Source organism: Lissotriton vulgaris, chromosome 1_2 (assembly GCF_964263255.1).
Source record: "Lissotriton vulgaris chromosome 1_2, aLisVul1.2, whole genome shotgun sequence".
Taxonomy (NCBI): domain Eukaryota; kingdom Metazoa; phylum Chordata; class Amphibia; order Caudata; family Salamandridae; genus Lissotriton; species Lissotriton vulgaris.
The window spans coordinates 78,390,051-78,409,905 of record NC_141686.1 but is presented as its reverse complement, the minus strand read 5'-3'; the positions used below and the strand labels follow the sequence as shown (position 1 = coordinate 78,409,905).

At 45.1% G+C, this 19,855-nt stretch overlaps 1 protein-coding gene across 1 annotated transcript in view; it reads right to left on the bottom strand.

The window, feature by feature from the left end:
- B4GALNT3 (beta-1,4-N-acetyl-galactosaminyltransferase 3) overlaps positions 1-19,855 on the bottom strand; it is a 919,815-nt gene that overhangs the window by 138,399 nt on the left and 761,561 nt on the right. The window contains exon 12 of the mRNA XM_086952836.1: positions 6,594-6,694. Within this exon, the coding sequence (XP_086808962.1) occupies positions 6,594-6,694 (101 nt within the window). The remainder of the gene's footprint in view (positions 1-6,593; positions 6,695-19,855) is intronic.

Below are 19,855 nucleotides of genomic sequence, written 5' to 3'. Positions count from 1 at the left end.
GACCCCTTCTTGTAAATCGGCACTATTTCAGCCCCTAGCCAAGAGGAGGGGACCGCCATACCTCCCAAAATAGCATTAAAAAGAACAAGAAGGTACGGGCCCCAGATGTCAGGATGGTATCTGAACAAATCGCCAGGCAACTTATCCAGCCCTGGTGCCTTCCCCAACGCTAAGCGTTCCAGAGCTAACTTCACCTCCCCCAAGGAAAATTCCAGGGACACATCCGGAGGGCAGGGAAACTCCAGCACCATCCCTTCAGGCCAAAGAGTAGATTCTTCATATAATGTCCCAAAATGGGCCTCCCAAACAGAAGGGGCAATGTTGGGTTCCACTGCAGATAACAGAACCCCTGTCCCGTTATTCACCAGTGCCCAAAATTTTCTGGAGTCTTTGGCTTCGAGGGCTTCAGTCAGTTCGTGCCAGTGGTTCCAATCCCACTCTGCCCTTGTGTTGGCCAATGCTAGCTTGTATCCCTTCCTGAGGGCTGCAACCTTCCCCTTATCGCTGCCCTCTTTAATTGCGGCAAGTAGCTCAGACTTGGTTTTCCTACAGGTAGAGGTGTACCATGTCGGGGCGCGAGTCTTTTTCCTTCTGTTTGGCAGCGCCGGATTGAAGACATCTGCGAGGTCCTTCACTAAAGCCTGGTGAATGCCATATAATCTCTCATTATAATCAGAAGGTCTTGGTTGGTTAATGAGAGCGTCCACCTCCTCGAACCTGGGAAGTGCTATGCCATAGAGGTTATTAATAGCTTCTTCTTTGTCGACTAGCTTCCCCCATTTCACCCTGCGCCTACTTGTAGTGAGTAGTAAGTCTCCCTGATCGGCTCCAGAGTCGATGAATGGCCGCTCTACAGCTGGGGCAGGGTGATGAATCTCCAACAGAAGGGAATTGTGGTCACTGTCTGTCCTCGGAATCACTCTAAAGTCTTGAACTTTGGGCCACAGGGAAATATCTATAAATATATAGTCCAACCTTGACTCCTGGCCCTTTCTGTTAAGAGTACACACCGAAGGAGTGTCAGAAGGGGTGCGTCCGTTACACGTCCTCAGTGCAAAGTTCAGGGTAAGGGAAGTAAGTTGTACTACCAGCGGGGACCAAGCTTTGGGATGAGGTGAGGATGAAGGTGGAACTCCCCAATGGTCATCCTCGGCAGTAAAAGCGCCCTCCATCAGGCCTTCCAGGGGTTCAAAATGGCAGTTGAAATCCCCTCCCATCACTATTTTCAGGTCACCTGGCAATTGACCTAGAAAAGATGAAAGTTCAACTAGGGTTGGGGATTCCTTGCCCATTGCAACTGGACGTGAGTAGACGTTAACAATAGCCCATGTGCTTTTACCAGGCCATCTGAGGAGGAACACTGAATATCCTGTGAGAGTGTGTCCATCCTTTCCACTTGGCACCCAATGTGGGTCGCCACCCAAATTGCTAGACCGCCCGAGGGTCTCCCCCTCCCATTCGTCTTTGCCAGGATTTCAAAGGTATCATATCCCCTCCTAAGCTGTGGTACCCTTGCCCATGTTTCCTGGAAGAGGATATCACCTTTGCTAACCAGGGTTTCCCACTCCGGGGTGCCCACCTTACTTGAGATGGCAGCTACATTCCAGGAAAGAATAGATAAACCTGGATCTTGGGATTGTGGGCCTACTTCACTAGATGTAGGCTGAATGACATGTGCAGAATTACCCAGGTCGCCCAAGCCAATAGTATTGGGCGGCGGGGTTGGCAATTCAGCAAGCTCCACCAATTGCATTGTAAGAGCAGTTGGTGTGCTTGATGGATCCTCATCTAGATGTAGGGTGCTTCCCAGGGCGGTCCCCCCCTCATTTACAGGGGCCGGGGACCTTTTTTCAATTACGGGAGTGGGTGTGCCTTCCCCCCTGAGTATAGACCCATAGGCTGCGTTTACTAGCATTTGTGCAGACTCTCCCCTTTTTGGTCAATCAACCTGGTCCAGGCAAGAAAATCTATTCTGATGGACAAAGTTGTCATGAGCAGGAAGTGTATTATACTTGGGTCTGTACCGTGAGCCATCTACAGCGAAGCCCACTCTGGTCCAACTTTGTTCCCTCCCCACAGCTAAATTGGAAGCATTTGGATAGAAATATGAGAGGGAGACTAGTTCTATGTTGGACTTATTAGGCCTTGTCAGCCAGTTACAGATATAAGGGGCAACCAGTGGGCTTTTAAAACTGATTATAATGCAGTCCCCTACCCTGTTTTTAGGGGTGACTCCGATCCAGGGGATCCTTCTAACCATCAACACATCACCTTTGATGTTAGGGGGGAGGGGCCTGTTGATATTGAGCCAACTAATGACTTTATTACGGAGTGAGTCCTGTGGCTCTCTGGTGTCGCCAGTGAGCTCAGGAACTCCCACCATAATCACTGTGTAGGGCACAGCCTCAGTAGGCAGATTGACCGCCCTGCGCCTGGTGTTAGGGCTAATAGGGCGACCGATATGGTCATTGTTAGCTCGCCCCTCATTCGTTGGCTGGGGTAGTGTCAATTGCTTAGATCTTCTGGGTGCAGGGACAGGGGGCCTAGACGTTTGGGAGGGGGGCAGTGAGGGAGGATGACTGCCTGGGGCGGTGTGTTGTGCCCCAGCCGGTACCTGTGTGCTTATTCCAGCAGTAGGTGGTCTGTTCCCTGTAGATTCCCGGGGAGCCATCTGTGCACTTGGGCCCAACCCCCTACTAGGACTATTACTGTTATATGCGTTTTCTATAGCCGTAAGTCTAGCAGCTATAGAGTCCAGTTTTGCAGAGAGGGGCTCCAGCAGGCTTCTAAGAATGTCCCTAAATGAGCCAATCAGAGCCTCTGGCGCATTAGGTGGATTTCCACCAAATATGAACGGCCCAGGACAACCAGTTACCACTGTGTCTATTGGCGAGTCTGGTTGATCGGACCCAGTTCCCGGGGAGGTGAACACAGGAGATGCCGAAATGTCTGAGCTAACATCTAATGTTGGATTGGTTTTATCCACTTTGGCCCTTTTTACCCCTCTAAGCTTCCTTGACCTTTTCCTTTTCGGGGGATGGTCCGCTCTACTGCTTACAGGGTCCGTTGACACTACAACTTGCCCTTCATCATGCGCCTTAGACAACTCCGCACAATTCATATACGGAGTGGTCTCCACCACGCCCGAGGGACGCAGTGGTTCACTCTCCCTGTGTAGATTAGACGGGGTCCTAAGTTGTTGAAGGACGGACTCAATTGTCTGATCAATACTATCCATAAGGGATAGATGGGTGGCGTCAAGGGTTATTGGAGTACTACCATCGATGGAAGAAGAGTCCGAGGGGTCCACTAGCACTGACGCGTTTTCTGCGTTCACCTCAAGGAGAGTGTCTGGAACTGTGCGACCTTTGTTGGCCGCAGCGCTAGCCTTGGGGAAGAATTTTTCCAGTGTGCCAGAGCACTGTTGGGCAGCCTTGCTCCCGGATACTCTAGTTGCCATGAAGAATGAAACAGTCAATAACCACAGGCTGATGAGGTAAGGATAGTAGCCTTGGGGCGGGGACGATGTTACAGGGGGGGCCCGGTCCGGTCTCTACCGGCCTCTAACGGCCTAGAACGGCCCGCTCTTTGCCCGGTCTTCGCCCGGCGGACGCCCGCGCGCGTCCCGCGATGCGCGTGTGAGTGGGTGGAGATATGGTTGTACGGGGCTGGGAGGCGTGGCCAGCCGGGAAGAGTCCCAGGTGCGGCGTCTCAGCAGCCGCTGAGGTACCTGGGACTCGCAGTCCCGCTGCGCCGTTAGGGTTACTTCCACGTCCCTCTGCTGCACTGCAAAATCCCCACTGGAGCCTCCTTAGCAGTTCTCGATCCTCTGCAGTCACTGGGCCTTCGAGCGGCACCCGAAAATCGCAATCTGTCTGTGCTCAAAAAATTTAAATGTAAGCTTTTAATTCCCAAGTATTGTACACAATCTTGATTAACTTCCGCCAAATGTACATGATGTTCAGCACGTTGTTGCTCCTATTAATGCTGTCTCCATTTCTGAGAGCTGTCGTGGTAGACTTAATACTACCAGCCATGTGCAATGTGGGTACAAGAGGGCCAAATCCACTCCACAATAGCTGCTAAATCTGCAAATGAGTTACATTTAGATTCATTGCTGGTGTGTATTGAGTGTGTGCTAGTGCAGGAGGTATACTGCAAGTGCCTTCTCTGCTGAGTGCCAGGCAAAGAAACCAGCTTGGGAGCCTAGGTGGAAGCAGATAATATATCAACTGAAGGAAGAGAGGCTGATGTTATAACTGGTGAGGTAATAGATTTCTGGCTGCCTCAGGGTGGTCCTATTGTTGGATTGAATCGGATGACCTGTGCTTGGATGTATTAAACTACATCATTGGACGTGTTTAGAGTGAGAGAAATGCCTGATCTCTGAGGAGAATTGAGTGGTTCTCAATGGGCAAGCCTGAGGTGGCCCAGCCTGTGTGGCAGGGATCTGACATCACTTCTGAAAGGGCAGGTGAACCTGTTAGTCCATGGCTTCTACCTGAAAGAAAAGACCAGACACTTTTTGGACTAAACGGATGGATGTTCAAGCACTAGGCCTCAAACCAGCTGATGAAAAGGTTCCCCAACACCTTCCTCACCAACTACAATCAGCGTGAAGCCATAAAAGATAAAGCGGTGTTGCAACGATATTTAATGGAGGTATGTCAACAATATACACAGTCACAAATAATGTAGACCAACCCTCTTTGTAAGGTAAAAGAGCTCTAGGGCCAGCACATACTTCCAGCTGATGTTTCATCGCACAGACTTTGGCCCTTAGCTATCGTCACATTCCATTGTCTTCCCAGACAGAGATTTGTGCTATCAGCCAGACTCTTAGGAAAACCTAAGAAGATTTATGAAAACGATTTCCAAACCTGCTTGTATGATAAGTGTTACTTTGTGCTTCTCACTATCCAGACATCACTGTCATGAGTGATGCCATGAATTATGTCATTAAATATACCATAAGTGATGTAATGGGTGAGGTAACATGTAGTTCATGACTGGGGCACAAGTTATGGTCAGTTTACTGAACCGTAATGGCTTAACTGCATTTTAACACTTTTCCCAAATGAATTTCAGATGTCTGTTTTATTAAACGCATGTTATGGTCTTATAGAAAAAGCTAACCATAACTTCACCTTAAGCGTTGGGTCTTTCTCTGTGAATTGTTGGGGTGTTTGATCCTGTTCCAAATCAAAGAGTACCATGCACCCTACCCTCCACACAATTTGCATTACATTTGGCAAATCTGTAGCATGTTTACTTTTCTGTTGGTATGTCAAGTTTTATGACGATCTATTAAGGAGAGCAAATTTAAAGGGGGTGGTCAGAAATCGTTGATATGTTTTTAACGTTGGTACAATATCACAGATTGGCACAAAATTTGATATACTCTTATGTTCGGCATACTCTTGAAATATTCAGTTTAATGCAAATCCATTGGAGGGCAGAGTTAAATAAGATTGGTTAAAAAAAGTGTTAATTTGCTAATAACAATGGTGCTGAATAATCTATCTGCCAGCTGTTCATGTTGAAAAGCACTCCGGTGCCCCACACAGGTGTAGTAGGAGCTATACAAATGCTACAATACAATATAAACAGGTTGCATGTTACTATATTGAGGTCCACTCAATTTAACCATTACTACATCAAGGATACAGGTTTGACAAACCCCTCTTCAACAAATACATATTTAATCTAATTTATCTCATTTTTTTGTCAAAAATTAAATTTATTTTATTTGACCTAATACCACTGCTATCTCTTCCACTAAATAAAAAAAATGATCTTAACCGAATCTTAATGCTAACCCTTAAATGTACTTTAATCGTGTCAGCGTCCTCCTCAGTAGTGGTAACGGGGATGTAAGATCGGGGGAACACACATGTGAAGAAATCTGTCAACATGGAGCAGATCTTTTTCCACACCTTTGTGGCACAGATGAATAAAGTCATAGTCAAGATGTGCTTATGATTATGAATATGAATATAAGCACCTGATTTCAAACAGAATACAAATGATGTTTTGTTGTGTATGTTTCACGCCAAAACATCATAATTTAAAGGTGGAATTGCAATCAACAGGAAAGCGGTTACTCCAACATCGACAAAAAGAAACTAAGCTTGTCACTGTACCTGTTGAGCTGGCCTTCAAGCTAAATTGATGTAGATCTTTTACCATAACAAAGTATGCAACTAGAATTGTTCCACATCTCTCCTCCTATGTTTTTTTTGTTTTTGTTCCTAATCCAAGCATGTGAGATGTAACAACTTAACATAACACTACCATGCTGAAATGCAGGTTTGGGCTTTGACACCAGAAGGCTCACTAGTTCATAGGTGTTACTTGTCAAGATTGTAACGTTACAACTGGCACTCTTCTTCCTACATGCAAAATACTACAAGTCCCAGTATGCTTAGTGCTAATAGATGAGAATTTAGGGTTGGCTAAAAGTCTCCCTTGTGACTGGGACAGGTCGACTGCTACGCTGATTTGCATCAGCTCACCCTCCTTTCATCCCAACTCCCATGTTACACCCGGCCTGCTCTCTAGGAACAGCCTAAAAGAGCTGGCTGATGACTCACCTGTTCAGAAAGTAAGTGTTCTCCTGATAGAAGCATTTGTTATCCTTCTCCATGTGAGTCAGCCTGGTGTAATCGTTGGGGTAAACGTGGGACAAGTGGACCTTCAAGTGAAAGGGGAAACAGCAGCATGTTATATGGTGTTTTCATGTTACGATAACCCAACGCCATACTGTATTCTTGGACTCGCTACACAAGTGCCACACACAAACACACATACAACGGGAACCTAAACTTATACATCATCATTAAAGCTCTGGCATGTAATGGTTCGTCGGGAAAAGACCCATATGCTGGGGGCTGGATTGGAAATACGACTCTGACAAGACATATACTAATATACAAATATATAAAGTATACAAATATATATATATATATCCCACTCTGTCACGTAGCAAGTTTCACTCGCCCTCTGACGTGCAGAGACTGGTGTCGACTATGAAGAAAAGATTTCCGCTTGGCCGGAAAATACGACACATGCAATTCCCAGATTCGCCACAACGTGTCGCTATTAGAACGCTGCATGGCTGCTACCTCGCACCTTTGGTCAATTACCATCGAAGCACTATCGCGGGCCAGTACGTGGCCGGTACTGAGCTGAGCGTAAACGGGTTTGAGCGCTGCACAAGTAGGGCCATCTAGTTCGAATTCTGTGATACCTTTTACCAGTCACCATCGAACTAGTAACAATAATGAAAGCAAAAACAAGGTGTGACCAGTGCTTAAAGTGAGAGGGACCGGCAGTAATTAAGAAAACAAGCGTTTGCAATGCAATAGGTCGCTCATTTACAAGAGTTTGAGCTATTGGCATTGTAAATGACAATGCCTTTTATTTATGTGCTGATTTTAAAAACACAAATAAAAGGCATTGCCATTTACAATGCCAATAGATTAAACTTGCAAATGCGAGACCTACTGCATTGGAAAAGCAAGTGCCCCATGCCACGCTTTCACATTAATAGAGGCACGCCTTTTTCTTTAGACGAGCAGTGTCTAAACGGTCCTCGGCTGCTAGTAAAGTGAAAGGGCAGCATGGGGCGCTTTTACCCCCAAAAAAAGCATTTGTTTGTAAAATTGACAAGTGTTTTGGGGTAAAAGCACCACATGCTGCGGTTTCACTTTTAATTGCGGCCACAAATCTTTCTTTTGACATGGCTCGTCTAAAGAAAGGGATGTGGTCTCTATTAATATGAAAGCGAACAACCAAAAATTAAAATAGTGAAGAAAAAAAAACACGCGGTCGTCCGTACAGCGGGGGGGGATGGGGCAAGGAACGGAGCATATTTGAAACTTCTAGCGCTGACTTAGTAAAAACGAGTTTGGGCAAATTAACAGCGCCCAATTTACACGCCGTCTGTGCAGGAGGTTGGGGGGGGGGGGGGGGGGGAGGGGGGCATATTTATATCCAAAGTCCATTAAGTGAAAGCTTGCATAGTGCGCTGCAAATACCCACCCAAAAAAAGGCCGCCAAAGCTAAAGGTGGCGGGCACTCTTTACATTAATGACCATGAAAGAATATAGTGCTCAACGACTAGATAAAGCAGACTGTGTATGACCACAAGTAAAACGTACAGTCGCTATGGGAGGTTACAAATGCAGACAAGGCGGTACCAAGGAGTGACTAGTAAACCTATTCACCAGTGAAAAGCAACAATTTTGAAAAAGATGGTCGGGAAATGGTAGGAGTTTTTATTCCATTCCTCAATAAAAAGCAGCGCAAGCGCTGCCCAGGCTCGACCTAAAAAACATCCTTAAATATCAATGGGCCTCCAAAATGCTGGTGGTATACCAGACTGGAACCGCGTGACCTACAACGGAAGGTTGGCACCAGAGCCTCTGGTAACCACCAAAGGGGTTCTGGCAGTAAAATACAGAAATACAAAAAGTATTGTTTCCAATTCAATCTCCCCTAAAGAATCTTTATATTTGAAAAAGTTACATAAAAAAAATGAGTGAGAGGTCTCCCAGGGAGACAGTACTTCGCTTTATACGTGGTGCGTTTTGTTGGTTTGGAAACATTTCCTCTAGGTGTTACCTAGAAAATCAAAGTGTTCGTGTCAGGTGTACACATGCACCTCGGACACATAAAGACACAGTAAAAAGTCATTATACTGTTGATTGCCATTTTTCTTAACACAATACATTCTCTCTAAGCACATAATTCAGCAACCAATTCTGGTTTAAGATGCAGTTTTTAAAACGCTGCTTCCGTTTGCATGATGCAGTAGCCTGCTGCAGCACAGAAGACGACTTTTAACGCCTTAACTGGTGCGGGCATTCTAAAGGGTGGGCGGGGCTTAGTCGGCCGTTGGCCGACGGCAGCACTGGGGAGGGAGCGTTGGCCGATGGGAGCACGGAAGGGGAAGGAAGGAAATTATAAACCCAGTGAATATCTATACGTACCCACTACAGCCATCAATTAAATGAATAAAACGAATTTCGTTTCGTGCACTGCATCGCAAAATGCGATGCAGGGCGCGCTACGAAGTTCTTTATATTAATTTAATCGTTTACTTACCTGCAATCATCCATATTCCGGTGTTTATCACCCCCCACCCTGCCCCTCCCCCACTCCGCCTGTCTGCCCCACCGCAACTCCCTCCACGGGCCGCGGCTGTTCTACAGACGTCAGTATGCAAATAGCCTTAAAATGGCAGCCGGAGAGGAGCCGCGGCCAAACATCCTTCTTCTAATGAGGTCTCTGACCTATTGGCTTTTTTCTTTGTTATACAGTTTTGCTGCCAAATGAGCTGCACAAGTTAGAAATCGATCTGTTCATTCACGTCTGGCTGACCTGACCACACTGGTGAAAATGAAAGTGAAACACAAGAGAATTCACTCCACAGCAAGTTATCTACTCAAAAACTTCCGAGTAGGTTGGCAAGAAAAAATAGTAAGGTATTGTGTAACGCAGCAGAGCAAAAGTAAAAAAAAAAAAAAATTAAGTACTGAAACTGAGCGGGTTGTCCCTGAAGCGAGGGCCGCGCTCAGGATGCAAATGCGGAGCAAGGGAACTTTGTCGTCGCACACCCACTCAGCAAGTCAGGGGGGGAGGAGGGCGGGGTGGGAGGGGGGCAGGGAAGGGGGGTGTGGGGTGCACATACATGGGTTGTTCTTGTTTCTCTTTCTCTCTTTTTATCCTCTACCTCTACCTCTCCACTGGAGCTCTAGGCACAGGAGGGTGAACACGCAGTCACCAGCAGACAGGCTACACAGCGGCAGAAAACGCACTACACAAGACAATGACGCATACGGGACGAAACCAGACGAACCGCCAGATACACATCACATAGGATGACACACAACCAACACAACTACCTCACCGCTGATATTAAGATAGTGTCCCTAAACGTGAAGGGTCTCAATCATCCAGTGAAGTGAAGGAAAGTCCTCGAATATCTGGCAAAACTCAAAAGCGATATATATGTCCTAGAGAAAATGAAATTAGAAGCGGAAGATATAGGCCGACTCAAGGCGGGCTGGATAAGCGAGGTCATAGGATCACCCGCACAAAACAAAAAGAACGGGGTTGTCACAATAGTGAGCACGAAATCAAAACTAGTACTGGAGAACTCACAGGCGGACGATGAGGGCAGAACGCTAGTGACTAGTCTGTCAAGGGGGGAAGAAAGGATACACATAGCCAATATCTACGGCCCCAACACGGTAGACAGACCCTTTTGGGATAGGGTTGGAGAACAACTAGACACCCTCCCACTAGAGGAACTTCTAATAGTGGCAGGAGACATGAACCAAATCCTAGACCCAGCTATCGACAGACACCCACATAGACCGAGCCAAGCATCACAAAGAGGGAACATTCTAAAGAATCTATGCACGAAACTCAGACTCAAAGATCCATGCGACTTCAGAACCCAGATGGCAGGGAATACACGTTCTACTCAAACCCACACAACTCCTACAGCAGAATAGACTATATTCTAATATCAGATACACACACTCACCTCATAGACCAAACAGAGATAGGCCCACGAACCATCTCCGATCATTCACACATCAGCCTGACGATGACAGGCAAACACAACGATAAGCCAACACGGAGGTGGAGGTTTGACGATGACCTACTCAAGAACACAACAGCCAAGGCAGAAATAGAGATGGCAATAAAGGAATACCTTGAGATCAATGACACCCCCGACATGGACAGGAACATCCTATGGGATGCCCTAAAGGCCACAGTCAGTGGGAAAATTCTCAGCATTAAAAGCAGACTAAACAGAGATAGGAATAAAAAGATCAGGGATCTGGAACAGGAGATCAAAAACCTGGAAACAGGGCACATAGCCAACCTAAAAGATAGGAACACCCTCACAACATTAATAAAAAGGAAGTACGAGCTAAATAGAATCCTTAGTGAGAGGGTGGGAACATGGATAAACAGGTACAAAGCCATAAATCTATGTACCCCCAACAGAGCAGGGAAGGCATTAGCATCCTACCTCAAGGGCAAGCAGAAACAGCACTAGATAGCAGCAGTCAGAGACAGCAAAAACAAATCCCAGACAGCAAACAAGGAAATACTCAATGCATTCAGAGACTTCTAAGAGCAACTCTACACAAAAGACACCACCCTAGGCTATGATGGAGGCAAAGCACTACTAGAACGAATCACAACGCCAGTACTCACCGACACCCAGCAGGACACACTGGAATCAGACATCACAAGAGATGAGATAGAAAGGGCAGTAGGTAGTTTCAAAGACAACAAAGCCCCAGGCCCAGACGGATTCACAGCTAGATTCTACAAACAATTCCTACCAATACTTAAACACACGCTGACAGAAGTGTTCACACACTGCGTCCACAGCGGCCGCATGACACCAACAATGGCAGAAGCCAACATTATAGTGATACCCAAAGAAGGCAAGGACACACAACACCCCAAGAACTATAGACCGATCTCACTCATAAATGTAGACTGCAAGATATATGCGAAAATCTTAGCGACCAGACTCAATGCACACCTGCCCAAACTCATACACTGCTCGCAGGTAGGCTACTTCAAAAATAGAATGCCCCATGACAACACTCTATTACTCTGCCACATAATCAACCACGCCTCTAAAAGCAACAACGCCGCTGTCATGATAGCCCTAGACGCAGAAAAGGCTTTTGACAGAGTGTCCTGGCCATTCCTAGACCAGTGTATGCAGAAATTTGGACTGGGTCCTATCTACAGGAGGATGGTCCTGGCACTATACAATGAACCTAAGGCACGCGTTGTAGTCAACGGCGGAACATCAGAACTACTTTGCCTAGAACGGGGTACAAGACAGGGATGCCCGCTGTCTCCAGCCCTCTTCCTCCTAGCGATAGAGCCACTGCTCAATATGATCAGAACAAACAGACATAAAGGAAATACCAATTGGAGGGGAAACTTTCAAGCTAGCAGCCTATGCTGATGACGTCCTTATCATAACCGAGAACCCAGAGAAGTCAATAAAAGCCCTCATGGACACCATAGAACAGTATGCACATGTATCAGGATACAAACTTAATAGAGAAAAATCTGAATGCAAGCCCCTGAATGTACACACCACGAAGACTGTACTAGGCGAATCAGGACTAACATGGCAAAAAAATCCATAAAATACCTGGGCCTCCTCTTTGAGAGATATCTCAGATCCACGCTAGACCAGAACGAACAAGCTACGCTACACAAAATCAAGGAAAGAGTAGAAGGATGGTCGCCTAAATTCACCACATGGTGGGGAAAGGTGGAGACGGTTAAGAAGATGCTCACACCAATACTGAACTATATGCTCAACATGCTCCCGCTGTTTAATACAGTGGACTTCCACAAAAAATTGGATAAACTGATCAATGCCTCCCTGTGGAAAGGAAAAAAAACCCCGACTCAGCCTACAAAAACTCAGATTAGCCAAGGGCCTGGGGGGCCTTAACATAACAAATTTCAAAACGTTCCAAACTGCATGCATAGCGAAACAAGGGCTCTACTGGCTCACCCTCAAGCAAGACTACACCCCGGCATGGCTCTCGCTAGAGAGAAGTCTACTAGAGGGCATGGAGCCCATCGCCCTCCTCACTGCATCCAAACACCCCGCAATTAAACACAACCCCATACTGAGGAACACAAGAACAGCACTCCTCAAGATAGATAGACTATTGGACACAAGCGTGAGTAACACTCAGTGGGAGTCCATATGGCACAACCCCAGGATCAAGTACAGAGACAGAACACTAGACATGCACTCATGGTACAAGCACGGCATTTCTACAGTAATCCAACTACAACCCCAAAGCACATACACCACTTTTGACTCACTCAAGGGCGAACACAAACTAGATAGCATCGAACTATACAACTTTCTGAAAATCAAGGTCGCGATTAGCAAAGCAGGCCTGAACAAACAAACACCCTCAATCGTGCAATACGCAACCAACCTAAACAGAACGGGGCACCAGGTAGCACACCTCTACAGAGCTCTAAGTCCCAAGTACACCAAACTCAATAACAAAGTCACAGCCTACTGGGAATCTTTAATAGGCAGGGAGCTCAGAGAGGAAGAAAAGTCTGACCTCTGGACACCCACGTCAAGGAAGAAAGTGACAACTACCCTAGACCAAACTAAATTCTGGCTGATACACAAAACATATTGGACCCCAGCCCGCCTAGCATCCATAGGAATCCGCGAAAATGACACTTGCTGGAACTGCAACAAACAGAGAGGTGATCTAGCACACCTGATCTTCCACTGCCCCAAGGTTAAGAATTTCTGGCACAAGATAGGATCACTGATAAATGACATAACAGGCACCGCACACCAGTTCGAATTCCACAGCCTTGCCACAGGGTTCATGGACCCCACAATCAAATCCAGAGAAGACAGAGACCTGTTTGACCTTTTACTATCAGCAGCGGAAAGACAGTGTTGAACAACTGGAAGGATACAGGGAAGGCCTCTTTTCAAACATGGTTCAATTGGGTAACCTTCCTAAGGGGAGCAGACACCATCACGGCCAAACACACACCGAAGACACACAAACAGTGCGAAATGTGGCTCTCCCTGGACAACTATTTGTCCTCGCACAAGCCGCCATAGCCACCGTAGCAAGCAACGCCGCTGCGGAAAACCCCGACTAGATCACCCGCCAACACCACAACCAAAATGCGTTCTGCCCACACCTCCTATACTGAGCTTCTTCTTCCTCTTTCTCTTTATCCTTTCCAGCCACGGAGGGGGCGAATAACAAAGGCCGAGTGAAGGACAATCGCACAGGCCACAGGACAAAACATAAGAAAGAGGATAAACCCGACCGCAACCGCATGGAAGGTGGGGGGGACGGAGGGGCAACCAACCAAGAAGCAACCCACAAGAGTATACGAATCACAGGACTCAACGCCAAGTCTGAAAATATTAAGTGCCCCCCCCCCCCTCGCACCCTTCCCGGGCCGTTTTTCTTCTTCCTCTATGTCTTTTACCTTACTGTTTCCCATGTATATGTTCCATGTAAATATAATATTTTCAATAAAAATTTTACAGAAATAAAAAAAAGAAATAGTGCTGACCCACTAGATAAAGTAGACCGTGTATCAAGTCAATTAAAAGATCCAGTCCTCATGGGCGGTAATTAGGAGGGACTAACAATCCTCTTAATGCATTGGAAGCCAGTCTTTATGAAAGACAATGACACAAAGCCAATGACAAATATATGGGGGGAGTGGGTGGGACTGCTAGTGCATATGCTAATACAGCATGCCTTGCAGAGCAGCAGCTCATGTGCGCTGCTGCCAGGCTCGACCTAAAAAAACGGGTTTCCACAGGTACTGTATTAATCTCCTTACACTTAGAAACCAAAACACAGATTTTTTTCCCTAGTAAAGTCTGCAAAAAGACTGAGGTAATCCAAGCTAGTCCCTGTTGCGTTTATAGGTTTTCAAGCATGTTGATGGTATATGTGTCACAATGTCACAGGGGTATTTCCCCATTCTAGTTTTTGCTTTTGAGCCTTGTGTAGGTCATACTGTAGTTTGAATGTCTTGTAGATCAGGTTTGTAGGTGCAGGGGCGGCTCTAGGTTCATGGTGGCCCTGGGCAGGGAGCGTAGTTAGGGGGCCCCGGAAGAGGGGGTCCGGGTGGGGCGGAGCGCGGAGGCCAGTGAAGAGGGGGGGGGGGTCATGGTGTTTGGAAGTTGTATAGAGCCAGAGGCCACCAAGTCCCTGCCAGGGGTCCCCACACAAATATGTATTCATCCTCAGAGGATTATTATATTAAGGATATATATTGATGTGGTGGCCCCTGGGATTTGGTGGCCCTGTGCAGGGGCACAGCTTGCACATACCTAAGGCCGGCCCTGGTAGGTGAGTTCAGGGGGTGGATGGGAGCTTGTGATGTGACATTTTGATGGTTCTGGTCAAGGCTGACGTCACTGCAACTGCCCACCATTGTGAGATAAAAGTGTTCCGACAACATGCTTTTTCAATCCCTGGCCCCTCTGCAGAGCACACATGTGCCACCTGTAATTACTATTCAGTGTGTGAAATACATGTTGTTGTGACATGAACTGCGCAAAAGGAAATTAAAATGCAACGTGGAGAAGATAGACGGAAGTACATGCAACATGGGTGAGTGAAAAGAGGGCACTGGAGAGGATGGGGTGTGAGACTTGCAGAGTGATGGACTTCAAAAGAATCTAAATGACTAATGCAGAGAGAGTCGATGTAAAAAGATAGACAGGTGTTACTTATTTATGAGATAATTAATTGCGAACAAGCATTGTTAAATTCAATACGTCTGGCTCGTTTTAGATGTATGAGTGTTTTATTTTGTGAATCATATGTATGCACTATAACCAGGGCACAAGTCCTAAAAAAGAAGTGGGGGGAAGCTGAAGTTCAGAATTTTTATTTATGTGTTGGTTTTGAAAATAGCGAAATTAATATCTTTGTCATTTACAATGCCAATAGTTTTAACTTTTGCAAATGAGACACCTAAAGCATTTGTAACGCAATATGTGTTGTATTTACATGACTTAGATGTATTGATATTACAAACATCAATGGCTTGTAATTTTTTTAATAATTAATACGTAAAAAAAGATTATTGTATATTATAATGGCAATAGCTTAAACTTTTGTAAATAACTTGTGAAGATTATGTTCATTGTATTTTATTATGATGAAAATGCAAGAACAGAAGTGAAATATTAACATCTTTTTGTGACATTTGTAATAAAGCTTGAAACATTGGGAGAATATATTTGAACCAGTTGTTGTTGAATGGTTGCACATATTGATGCTGTGGTGGCGACGAGTGATGTTGTGGTGGCGACGAGTGATGTTGTGGTGGCGACGAGTGATGTTGTGGTGGCGACGAGTGATGTAGTGGTGGCGACGAGTGATGTTGTGGTGGCGACGAGTGATGTTGTGGTGGCGACGAGTGATGCTGTGGTAGCGCATAGTGATGTTGTGGTGCCCCTGAGTGATGCTGTGGTGGTGCCGAGTGATGCTGTGGCGATGCGATAGATAGAGTGAGTGCGATAGATAGATAGAGGGAGGGCGATAGATAGATAGAGTGAGGGTGATACATAGAGTGAGGCCGATAGACAGAGTGAGGCCGATAGAGAGATAGAGTGAGGGCGATGGATAGAGTCAGGGCGATAGATAGAGTGGTATTGTGTGGAGTGTGTGTTGCATTTGTTAGAGTGTAATTATGTGGTGTGTAACTATGTGGCACTGAGTGGTATTTGGAGTGTATGTTGCATTGAGTGCTGTGTAATTATGTGGCGTGTAATTATGTGGCACTCAGTGGTATTTGGAGTGTATGTTGCATTGAGTGCTGTGAATTACACAGCACTCAATGCAACATACACTCCAATGTAATTATGTGGCACTGAGTGGGATTTGGAGTGTACATGTAGATTTTATTTTCATCAATACCATATGCACTCGACAGTATTAAAACACTGTATCAACCTTGTCAGTAGAGATGGGCGCACAAATCATTTCAGCTGTTGTAGTTAGCCACTCAACACACTTCTATTCTTCAGCTCTTTCTTGCTGCTCTGACCAACAATGAGTTATGTTTTACAGGGGCCGACAATGTCGCAGACCATCGCGATGAAACAATAAAAATGAAAATAAATATTGCCAAAAAATACTCTATATGTGCTTTTATCCGAATTGCATCAGAGATAGGTTTCATGTGCACATGAAACAGAGGTTGGATCAAGAAATGCATGTGCATGTGGCTTAATGGCGAGAGCGGTCGACTTTGAAGCTGGCTCACCGGCTTAGAGTCTGGTGGGAGGCTCAAGCATCCTCTAATACTGGGCAAATCTCCCCGTGCATAAAAATAAATATGTCCGTTTGTAACGTAAGTGGTGCTCAAGTAAAGCGCTCTGATACCTTCGGGTCGAGTTAGCGCTATATAAAACTGAAAAAAATAAATCGAATATCAAAAGGTTTAAAATAACAAGAGACACGGAAGTAGGACTACAAAATGGCAGCATTACCATAGCGCATGGAAGTATTAACACAGCGCTACAGTAATAACACTCACCAACGTAGGACAGATGTAACACGCAGCTCCAGAGACATCGCTGTTTTCAATTAAATCTAAAAGTCAACAGAACCACCTCAAAAGTAACAAGCATTGAGCATTGGCCATGAAAGAGACACGGCCTTGCGGCCGTGAAAGTGAAAACACGGCCGTGGGCAGCAACGGCAGGGGTGAATTAGGGGGGGGCGGGGAGCAGGGGAGCGGCGTTCCTTTGAAGTCGGTGGGAGGGAAGCGCTGGTGAAGTGTCGCGCTTTAAGAGCCTGGTGGGGGGGCGGGGGATCCAGCGAGTGGGAGGGAGGAAAGGAGCTTTTGAGGATGGGCTGTGAGTGAGGGGGAGCAGAAGCCTTTGATGGTGGTGTGCGATGTCAAGCGCGCGCCTGGGGAAGCTTCATGCTCCAGTAAACAACATGCATTGTAGGAAATCAGGCTGGTTCAAGAGACTTTGGTTCAGATGTAAAAGGTTTCGAGTAATTAAAATTACTTGACCTAAAAACTGCAGAAACGGAATGCAAAAAAGCCCCTGAATGCGTTTGCAGCCAGCTTGGAGCATACTTCACTAGAGCTGCAATTTCTGCAGAAGCAGAATCTGCCTGCCCTACAAGGCCACTATATGTTCTCTGATTTCACACAGTACCACGTAGGCTTTTTTGAGTTTACATTGTTGTCGAGGTTGGTGGGCCACTGAAACCTTGAGCCAGAGGCCTGGCTCTTGCTCACCTCGTAGTCCGGTTTGATCCTTGAGCTCAAAATGAGCCAAGCTTTAATGTGGGTTCTGCCTGACACCCACACTGTGGTTCATGTTCTAAGAATTAAAAGACAATGGATTAATCCTTGATCCATTTACTTCGGGGACATCTTAAGGATTTTGGGGGCCCTGGGCCAATCGTATTTTGGGGGCCCCTGTTCAGGATTGCTTTGAATTTATGATCCAATTTCATCCCTTTCATGCCTGCTTTGGCCAGGTCACTGACAGTGCACAGGCAAAATGTTGCAAATTCTAAATGTGTTTACATCTAATAATAAGGAATAGTTACATGTGTTTTCCATATTGTAACAGCAGTAGGCCACTAATATTACTGTAAATAATCTCTGAAACACCTTCCCATTTCTCATACGTGAGGTCCCGTTTTGATCTAAAACAAACTTTTTGTGATGGATCTTGAAGGAAACATATAATTCATAGTCATCAGCCAGGACTTTCTGCAGAACAGAACTGGCTCTATCAGGAGGCCCCCTGAAAGGCTGGAGCCCTGGGCCAGAGCCCACTTTGTCCATGCCTTAAAAGGTCTCCGATTTGCTTGCGAATTGCACAAATAAAACAGAAAACCTGGGATAAATCTCAGGTTTTTTTGCTGAACCTCCATTTTTCATTATCACTAGGGCTCCTGGTACTATAGTATGTATTTGTTTTACCTTTCCCTCTGTAGTCATCCATATTTATTGCTTGCTCATTTTATCTATCTATATATATACTATATATATATATATATCTGTCTATCTATCTATCTATCTATCTATCTATATATATATATATATATATATATATATATTTTTTTTTTTTTTTTGATTTTGAGTTTAGTGTATAAACGAAGCTGCACTAGGTATATTTCCACATTTATGGAACTAATAACTGTATGCTCACATTGGAACGCCCAACAGGTTTTTAGGCATGGAAACATTTGTATTGAAGAGTATCTTAAACAGCTGTATATCTGCTCATATGTAGCCTTCAATAGGAAAACTTTTATTTCAACTCTCCTAACTGGCTCTCGTGATTGACAGTAGTGAAAATCATTCAAAGAAGACCTATTGTCTGTATTTTTACGTATTTAAAAAAACACAAAAGCACAGTCAGGAAAATAGATAGTCTTCTGAACGTATTTATCTGTAAAAATTAGTAAACATGGAAGATTGGGAGCCCTAATTATCACTTATTAGGGAGCCTTTAATACAGATTTTCCCCAGATTGATCACTCACCTTCGATTCATTCAATATTTTATAATCAAGTAAAAGGTAAATATGTAATTTATGCAAAACATAAATATTGAATTGTAATACATTTCCTTTTCCTCTTTATTTTTAGAGAGTTAGAAAATGAATTAAATCTTCACAAACGTTCTGGTCTTAAACAGTAATGTGTTCGAGGACGTAAATCTATACTTTAAGCACAGGACAGCCAGTCCTTCAGTAATAAACTGTATTTAGAAACAATTCTGATATAACTTTTAGATCATAACTCCCAAATGCTGCATGTGAAGAATCTTACCAACATATTATGAAATAGCGGATTCAAAACAGATTAATTATAACCTATAAGTGTACAAAATCATTTATTAACACGATTAAATAATTAAATTAGCAACTGTGATCCGTCTCCTCTTCCATCTAATGATGAGACATTGTAAATAACATTGTAGTAGTCTATCATCATGTGCACACATGACGCTTTTTACTGTGACGATAGTAGGTAATTTGTTCTTCCGAATGTAAGGAGTGGCTGCTTCTTTCCAGGTTCTGGTAACCATGATTGGACTTCTCGCTGCTGTGGTCGCAAAGCAGTCTACCTCCGTTCCCAGACATTTTCTGCCCTCCTTCCCAGACATTATTTACCCTGCATCCCAGGTATTTCTACCCTTTGTCATAGAAATCTTTACCCTCTGTCTCAGATTTTTAACCAACCATCCGTCTCAGACACGTTTCATTCCTTCTAGACATGGACAC